The following is an 8,863-nucleotide window of genomic DNA, read 5'->3' on the forward strand; positions in this document are numbered from 1 at the left end:
AACCAAAAGTTATTTGGGCAAAAGAAAGGATTTTTTAAGAGAAACTATGCATTCACCCTAACAGCAATAGACAACCTAAATAGCCTATATCTGGACATCCAAAATTTGATTATAATGTTGATAAATCAAAGTCTCAATGGATTTAATCTTATAACCCTAAAAAAGGTAAATTTAATCTATTACAGACTTGGACCACTTACAATTTGAAAAGAAGCTACTTGATTATATGGTCAATTTGAAAAGAAGCTACTTGATTATATGGTCATGTTTAAAATGGAACTAACCCAAAAAAAAAGGTAAATTTAATCTATTACAGACTTGGACCACTTACAATTTGAAAAGAAGCTACTTGATTATATGGTCAATTTGAAAAGAAGCTACTTGATTATATGGTCATGTTTAAAATAGTTCCATTTTGATGATATCCTTTAACTGCTCTGAAGAGATTTTATAATAATTACTTAAAAGGAATCTAAATCCTCAGCATAAATATTCAGTAAGATTGGGATATTCACATTTGATCAAGCAACTTACCCACCCTCCTATGCGTAGAGTGTGGTCAAAAATATGGAACAATGATGGTATTCCAAAAGTGAAAACATTCTGTTGAATAGTTGTTCATCAAAAAATTCTCACAGCTAAAAACCTCAGGAAAAGGAACATTTGTGGTTTGTCAAGATGTGTATTATGCTTCAAATCAGATGAAGTCATCCCTCAATGCTCGAGTCTTTGCTTTAGAGGACTTCAAACCTAGCAGCGCTCAACTCAACTGGGGGGGCGTCAGATCCAACACTGCTCCAACAAGGAAAAAGACTCGCTACTCACAAGGGTTTGGTACTTCTGGCTTTGATCATTGCTAAAGGATGGGCTTATTGTTTAGATATGTTGTTTTTGTAGTTTTTTATACAATCCTGAATATTTATGCTGCGTTGTAAATATCTTTTAATACTCAGGACATTTTGCCAAATTATCAGTATTCAGTGTAGGAAGGAAATACATCCGTAGAGCTAGCAATCATATTTTGTGGACTTATGAAGACTTCTTTAGTCAAAAATCAGAAAAAAAAAAATTGTAATGGTTATGTCCCATAAACCAGTCTTTATTAATATAAAACCAACGCTGCTATGACAAGGAAAAAGACTCACTGTTCGTGGGGTCCTGAAGATTTATGCTGTGTTGTGAATATAAGACTTTTTGCCAAATTATCAGTAGAAATGTATTCAAAGTAGGAAGGAAATACAACCCTAGAGCTAACAATCATATTTTGTGGACTGATGAAGACTTCTTTTGTCAAAAATCAGAACAAATAACAAATAAATAAATAACAAAAAAAAGTTGTAGGGTTCTGACCCATAACCCAGTCTTTATTGCACTTATTACTTACAATTGCACCAATTGCTCATCTCGTTTTGGAATGAGAATCATATGAATTTTCCTTGTTATATCATAAATAATATGCAAATCAGCATCCCTGTAAAATTGCAGTAATATACCTAGGTCCTATATATATAATTGGGATAGCCTATTTAACTTGTTCTTTTAAAGTTAAATAACGATTTGGGGAGTGTACAAATCCATTATGTTGTAGTTTGTTGAGTTTTTCATCGAAAACAACTCTCCATAGAGAATTGTGCAATAAAACACGCAAATGAAAAAAAAAAAAAACTCCTAAGAATGCAGTGAACACACAGTAATAAATCTTAGATACAAGAAAATGAACACTACATTCTTGGAAATCTTTCAAAGCAAGAGAAGAATCCCATGGGAAGGATATTTCCAAATAGAGATGGCATTATCAAAATAAGTTACAAAACCAACTTAAATAAACTAGTTACTGAATTAAACAATAAGCTTTCTCATTAACAAGAATGGTCACAATGGAAATTTTCTGTAAAAATTTGCTGAAATCAAAGATAAACCCGATAGACCTTTCCTTTGAAGCCCCCTTCCCGGCAACTCATTTGTAAAAAAGGTTATCACATGCATTTATCGGATTTCATGGTATTAAATCAGTAATGGAGAAAAATGAAGACTGCAAAGTTGAGCCATGAGAAAGTGAAATTTACCGTTAAGCTTCTACACGTACATGTTCAACGCTGTAGAGACATAGCAACACTGATGCCTTAAAACAACAGTTTCAAGTGATCAAATTCAAACAATGACCATAACTTTGAAAAGACTAATGACTTCAAACTATGCCTAAAGCAGCTTCCAAAGGACTTGATAGGGTGCACATGTTGCAAGGCACCCTAGCAGGCTAACTACCACTCATAGCGTTCACTAGCGAACTTTCTTGTTATTACATAAAGGGCATTTGTATTGCCTGATGCTTTGCGCCTTGGCCACTGAAATTTTCACGCACTTGCCATGATACCACCTTTCACAACTATCACACCCAATCCAAAATTCATCATTAGAATAGGTCTCCTCACAAATTCCACAGATTGTATCACTGTGCTCCCCTTCTTCATCATCGTATGTTTCATCATCCTCCTCTTTTGGTTTAATAAGATTCTTTGATTGACCATCACCAACTCGCTACAAAAATGATACAGAAAGCATGTCGATAAAATCAAGATTTTGTACCAGAGGAAAATGCTAGCTAACAAACATTAGCAAGGAAAATGTTACTTTTGTAAACTCGAAGAAGAAAAAACTCCTAACCTTTCCAGATGGTTTTGATTTGCTTCCACTATTATCAGAATTAGTCTTCTCCTTTGTCTGCTTCCTATCAGAAACCACCTCAAACACAGTTGGGAGATCATTTATCATACTAAAAAGACGTTTCCTGCCAGTTAAAAAACATTGGCCAGAAGATGAGCAACACTTATGCAGCCACATGGAAAGGAAAAAGTAGCAAGAAAACAGACGCTGAACAATTCAAGTAGTAGATACACAACACCAGAAGACAACTTCTAACTCCAAAAATAGACCTTTGCAACCAGGAGAGTAGCAATCACTGGGAAATGCAAAGGAGAGCCGCCAAAATGGCAAAATGAAGAAATATGTATCATAATATATGTTTGACATCTTTATTTTCCTGAGAAGGCAAAGCAGAAAAGATGGCAGAAAAAGAAACACCTTCAATTTTGAATTTAAAAAGTTTCTCCTAAAAATTGGTGCCACATGCATGGATACTTCCTTAAGGACTGCTTGAAGATACTGGGACATTCCCCCGCTTCCCTGGGAAAAGAAGGGATGAGAAAAAGGAATCATCCTACCAATGATGGTAAAATGAGAAATTAAGTGCAAAATGTATGTCAGGCAAAGAATATTCAGGAACCAGAACCAGCTGTAGGTGGTAACTGCTTCAATGTATTGGATGTGGTTTTCACAGAATCAAAACTAAACATTGAGACTCAAAGGGCAAAAAATGAGAGCAGGCATCCCCAGAAGCAGCCCTTCACAAGTTCAGGGAAAGGATGATAATTGATTTAGCCCCCTTAGGGCTGTAACAATTGTGTAAAACACTGACCATCTGTGAATACCTCCTTGGCATAAGCATATAGAAGAGGCTCCAGATAAAATTGTAGGGTGCTGGTAAGTAAGAAAAAACAGAGTATCTTTGAGGCAGTTAATCAGAATAGAAGTCATCCATTGTTCATCAAAAAACTAAACTTGAGGAGACTATTAATGAAAAACAGAATGTTCTTTACATAATATATTTTAGGTATCAGTCTAAATCGTAAGGTACTCTCAGGCAGTCTGGCTACTATTTGGGACCATGCTGCCCTTTAGGAAATGTTTTGTTAGCAAATCAGAGGACAACAGCAGAGCTTGTGCTGAAAGCACAATCCAAAGACTACAAATGACCAACATTCATGACCCACAGATGGTCTGTGAAAACATCCTGCTAGAAATAACTCAAAGGATTCGTTGACTCATGCCCTTAGATATCATCAGAATTATAGCAGGATATTTTAGCCTGAAATGGAATGCTAAGGAAAACAGCTGAGGTTTCTATATGTCACACGGAAACTGTAAGTAGTCAAGGTGACATTTTTTAGTGTAACACTATATCAGGTAACCTTCACCCTCAGACTCTCCTTAAGAACTACCCCAGTTTCAGGGTCACGACAACAAGCTGTGATAGAGACTAAAGCCTAATAAATTTTGGATATAGCCCTACTTGAATCAAGCAAGATGGTTTTGAGCATCTGACAAAGAAATCCCAGGCCATCTCCACAAGAGACTCCGCCACATACATATGGGAACAGAAAATAAGGCACCTAAAGATGGAGGCACAAAAAAATAGTAAGAAGAATTCTGAAGGCTCAAAAGTTAGAAGAATGTGTGCCTTTATGCAGGATAGAAAAAATTTTAATTACCACATTTTAAGAAGTTTCCCTCTCTAGTGAAAAACAAATTAACTGAATTTATAAGTCAACAAAATTTTAAACTCTTCTTTTCTGAGGAAGTGGATAAGATAAACTTGAAAGTCCATTATCGAAGATAATTCAAACAAAGCATGGTGAAAGAAAGTATGACACAGGATGAAAAAAAGCATCCTTCAGTGGACACATACTTATTGTGAAGTCAAATCATGCAAGAGCACATAAGCATCCATAATCTACAAATGTAGTTTAAGAGCCCTATGTAAGACTGACTCCAAACGTAATACAAGGAAACCTGATCAATTATATGCCAGTATATGATCATGGTCTCATATATCAGCACTGATCAATTATTGCAAGAGTATCAATAGTTGGATCTTAATACAACTATCCTAAAGCTGATGATGAGCCTCTTCAAAGATCATCTGCAACATCACAAATGCAGTACTTTGGATAGGGTCGAGGGGGGCTAGAGTCCAATGTCATGTTGAAGTTAATTTTGGTGATAGTGATATATTTGATTATGGAATCCAAGGGTACCAACTATATCATTCTCTTGCCCTATTTTGCAAATGTCAATGGCATTATTGTATGACATCAAATGAGAAAACCTATGTATGATCTATGGTGTATTCTTGTCTATCAAATGCATTAAAGTTATAATTTCATAGTATTCAAAAAATTTAAATCTTCATGTCCATATTTTTATTTTATTTATATAATTTTAATTACTTACATAATTATCACACACACAAATACATATCCATGCTATAGTGTCCCCTTGCACATAAGTGTTTGACAAACCTAGGGTAAGAGTAATTAAGTCACCAAAATCCCCTAACACATACATTCGTGTTCAACATGAAATACATGGAATATCATGCTCTCTCTCTCATTCTCATTTTTTACTGACCTTTGTATGAAAGATGCCATCAATTTACATTTTTCAAAGAAACATTTCCATGGAAAAATCATCCAAGCACTTTCTCAAATTATATAAATGGTACCCAGTGTAAATGCCACTAGTGGATAACATGTACACCTAAACCCAAGGGACCTAGGTAAATTTGACCTCATGACCTCCTTGGCCAACAAAGAGTGGGCATGGTGAGTCAAACCACAGCTATTCCATAGGGTTCAAGAAAGATGTCGGAAATTTTTAGGGAAGGTGACAAAGCTATTGAATGATGGCTATGTTGCATCAGCGAGCCAAATGGCATGAATATCTCATTGGGAATAAATTCCAAGTCCATTAACAACCAGTCACCCAATCATAGCACGACAAATATGGCAAAATTGCCACCAAAGACAATTATTTAAGTTAAAACGGGTACCTTCAAATACAACGTGGATGTGCCCTGCAAAAAGAAAAATAATGATGCAAAAATAATGATAACGCCAAAAGTACTTCATTGCATAAAACATGGAGTACATATCTCAGATATGATATTGATATCAAAAATAACTACTGAGGACAGTATAACACTGGTATGCATAGAGCAAGTTTAAGTTCAGAAACTTAGAAGTATTCAGGATATTCATAACATCATCCAAGTTGTCTAATGTAAGAGACAGCACTTCAAAGACAAAATCAGGCAACAAATTTTAATGATATCTCCTGATAAAATTTTAAAAACCTCAAAAAACATAGAAACTAAATAAATACCTCTCAGTCCTGTTAAATCGAGCACCATGGTAGAAAGCAACAGCCAGCAACCAAGCATCACTATGCACAGCAACCAAGGAAAGCCAATCTTTTCGCTGCATGCCATCTCTTGCAAAATTAATACCTAGTGCTGGTTCTGGGAGCTCTGGTGGGACTTCTTCAGCAGGCAAGGTAACTTCCCATACTTCACTAGCATATCCATATAAGCATAAATTCTCTTTCTCTGAAAACAAGTAATCATGATTTTCAACATAGATCTCAATAACACATCAAGCCCTAACAAAGCTCCCAGTAACACATCATGAATGGGTCAAACATCTCTTATTTTACTACAAACTACCATACATAGTGTTGACAAAACCACCATAACTGTGTAAATATTCTACTAATCATAAAAAAGGCCTGAAGCTACTTAAAAATAAGCAAAGTCAGAGGCACTTCCAACATTCTCCAGGGTCAAGTGTAAAGTAGTCAATTATTGCCAATAATTTCATAATTTTAGGTATAATCACAATTAGAACATTAAATAATTCAATAATTTTAAGTATGATTCCAATTGGAATTACAAAAAAAAAAATCTTCAGGTATCACCCAAATACTGTCTTAAAAAACATTAATTGAGAATTTTCAGGTCCAAGTTAAATGTCATCATTTCTATGCAAAAATTTCTAGTGGTACTAACCAATACTGAAGACATTTAAAAGTTGACAAAATGAGAGGAATTTTACCATGATGCCTTCGAAAGGTAAAATACAGTCAACCTGTGGAAGTAATTTAAGAATTTCAAGCAAGAACCCAATAGCGACATTTACTAAACAGAAATTCTCAAAATATGGGTCATTACCCACATACTGCTGGAAACTAAAATAATTGACTCTCGACACAAACTCGCAGGCATTAAAGTAAAATCTGGAGAAAATTAATTAGTAATTCGTTATTACGGAGAAAAATGAGGACATTGCCAATATAAAAACCTTTGTTAGGGTGAACCTAATAGTTATTTCCAAAAATTACAGGGAAAGACAGATAACGTTGAATCTAAAGTTCCACAATCCCCTCAACCATATTAAACCAATTGTTTGAGTTTGGTTGTATAGATGATCAACTGCTCTTCACAAAGGAGTGACAGTGTCTAAACACAATACAGCTGCCCAGAATGAGAACCTTAAGGACTGTCAAAACATTGTCCACTAAAATTTAGGACCTCTTCCAACCGATTATTTCATTATAATAAACCCTACTGACTAAAAATTCACAGTTTCAAAATACTGTGTTAGAAAACAGCCTGTGAACAGCAGTCTGTCAGGCATAGCTTACTTAACTCAAAGCAGGAACATGAAATCTCGAGCGCAAATTCTGAAGTATTTCAATTTTATAATGGATCAATGCAAAAAGGCCCCTACTAAAACGTATCGGCTCTAATCCCCTTGGACCATTCAAACGCGGCAAAATATCATATTTTTCAGAACCGCCGGCAAACAGCTGGGGATTTGCCAAAGTCAAATTCCAGAAATAATATATATTATGTTAAAGGCGAAGTCCATGGTTGCCGCCCTCAAAATTTAAAATATTTTTTGGTGAGATCTAACAGTAAGATATAAAAACAGGTTAATTTACTTCATTTTGGGCAGCTCGCAAGCAATTACTTCAGTTAAGTTTAGAATAGCTGCTACATTTAGGTAGGCTCAGGTTAAATTTCGCAAAGATCTGCCAAAATCTTTTAAAAGTCGGACAAGACCATGGAAAGTTCCGCAATAAACTGAACCTCCGCCTAATATAAAAATTATAGTGAAGAAAACCCTAGATCTGCGGAAAACAACACAAGAATTCAGTCCACTGACCTGGATCGCAAAGTGAGTAAAAGACCTCGACCTCTGCAAAGGAAAAGGAAGGCAGACGAAATGTACGAATGATCAATGAACGAAGAAACCAAATTGATTGAAACTAATCAAGCTTTGGAGAGAAAAAGATAAATTAAAGACAAAAAACAAAACAAAAAAATCTGAAGAACTTCTTACCAGTGGTGAGAGCACGGACGATGGCAGTTCGTCGGCCTCTGTAATCTCTAAACACCTCTTCCACGGTGCGAGGGTTTGAAGAAATTGAGGCGGCTGTCTCCATGGCCAACACCCCGCTTATAATAATGATACCAATAATATAATAATTTGGATTCTAACTCTCTGGTTCTACCAGCTTTACTACTGCTGCGACTCTAACGATGCTGCGCAACTCCAATTCTCCTCCTCCATAACAATTAGAGCGCGCCCAAAATCAAAATAATGTTATTAATAGGAATCGAATTGAGGTCGGCGGGAGGGTGATGAGCAAACAGTATGAAGAAGCGTATCATCCATGGGCTGGGATGGTGGAAAATAAAAATATGACAAAGCCGTTGCAGATCCGAGGGAACTTGCCGGGTATTTAAGCGATCCTCTCGTCCCCTGTCTGGTTGGTGAAACCCGCAGTTTTGGTTACAGGCTTACCAAGTGACCTTCTTGTTTTGCCGTTGCGTGCTCGTTAAAGCTTTCGTATATTGTGTTCAATCGGATGGTTGTGGATGGATCCGGAGATTCCTGGGTCAATCGGCCCTCTTGTTTGGGTCCCCTGGAAATGTTTGGACCTACATTTGGCGTTTGGGATTTTGTTGCATTCCTGGGAGTGTGACAAATTTTTGGTTTGGTTAGGCTCCCTACATTTTTGGGGCACCTACATCTTCTACGAACCGCCCCTCATTCCTTTACTAATTAATAATTCAGTTTTAAATGTATTTTTAATTATTATTGACTTTAATGTGGAACATATGTTTGCCCGATCGAGGTTGATTTAGAATTGGGTCAAATCCCTTTCGTTGTTAGTTTATCAT

The 8,863-nt window shown here is 36.1% G+C and overlaps 1 protein-coding gene across 2 annotated transcripts; it reads right to left on the reverse strand.

The window, feature by feature from the left end:
* Positions 1-2,040: 2,040 nt before the first annotated feature.
* On the reverse strand, positions 2,041-8,615 carry LOC149192783 (PHD finger protein ALFIN-LIKE 2-like). 2 transcript variants are annotated; one of them, XM_089404715.1, is made up of 5 exons: positions 8,019-8,600; positions 7,842-7,874; positions 6,001-6,223; positions 2,665-2,788; positions 2,041-2,538 (listed from the first exon to the last, which is right to left on the reverse strand). In XM_089404715.1, the coding sequence occupies exons 1-5, from the start codon at positions 8,119-8,121 to the stop codon at positions 2,281-2,283; spliced, it is 741 nt and encodes a 246-aa protein (XP_089260841.1). In that variant the 5' UTR covers positions 8,122-8,600; the 3' UTR covers positions 2,041-2,280. The 2 variants fall into 2 exon arrangements, with proteins under 2 accessions (XP_089260841.1, XP_089260842.1); XM_089404716.1 differs by lacking the exon at positions 7,842-7,874 and having other exon boundaries at positions 8,019-8,615.
* Positions 8,616-8,863: the final 248 nt, after the last annotated feature.

The sequence above is a fragment of the Pinus tabuliformis genome, chromosome 2_2 (genome assembly GCF_031772625.1).
Source record: "Pinus tabuliformis cultivar Carrire ecotype Pingquan chromosome 2_2, CPIR1, whole genome shotgun sequence".
Taxonomy (NCBI): domain Eukaryota; kingdom Viridiplantae; phylum Streptophyta; class Pinopsida; order Pinales; family Pinaceae; genus Pinus; species Pinus tabuliformis.

Excerpts from the sequence above, each read along its gene's own strand:
- LOC149192783 (XM_089404715.1), bottom strand. The coding sequence starts at position 8,121 with ATGGAGACAGCCGCCTCAATTTCTTCAAACCCTCGCACCGTGGAAGAG. Across the intron at positions 7,875-8,018 it reads CGTCCGTGCTCTCACCACTG|AGGTCGAGGTCTTTTACTCA; the intron begins GTAAGAAGTTCT and ends TTTCCTTTGCAG. Across the intron at positions 2,539-2,664 it reads AATCAAAACCATCTGGAAAG|CGAGTTGGTGATGGTCAATC; the intron begins GTTAGGAGTTTT and ends TCATTTTTGTAG.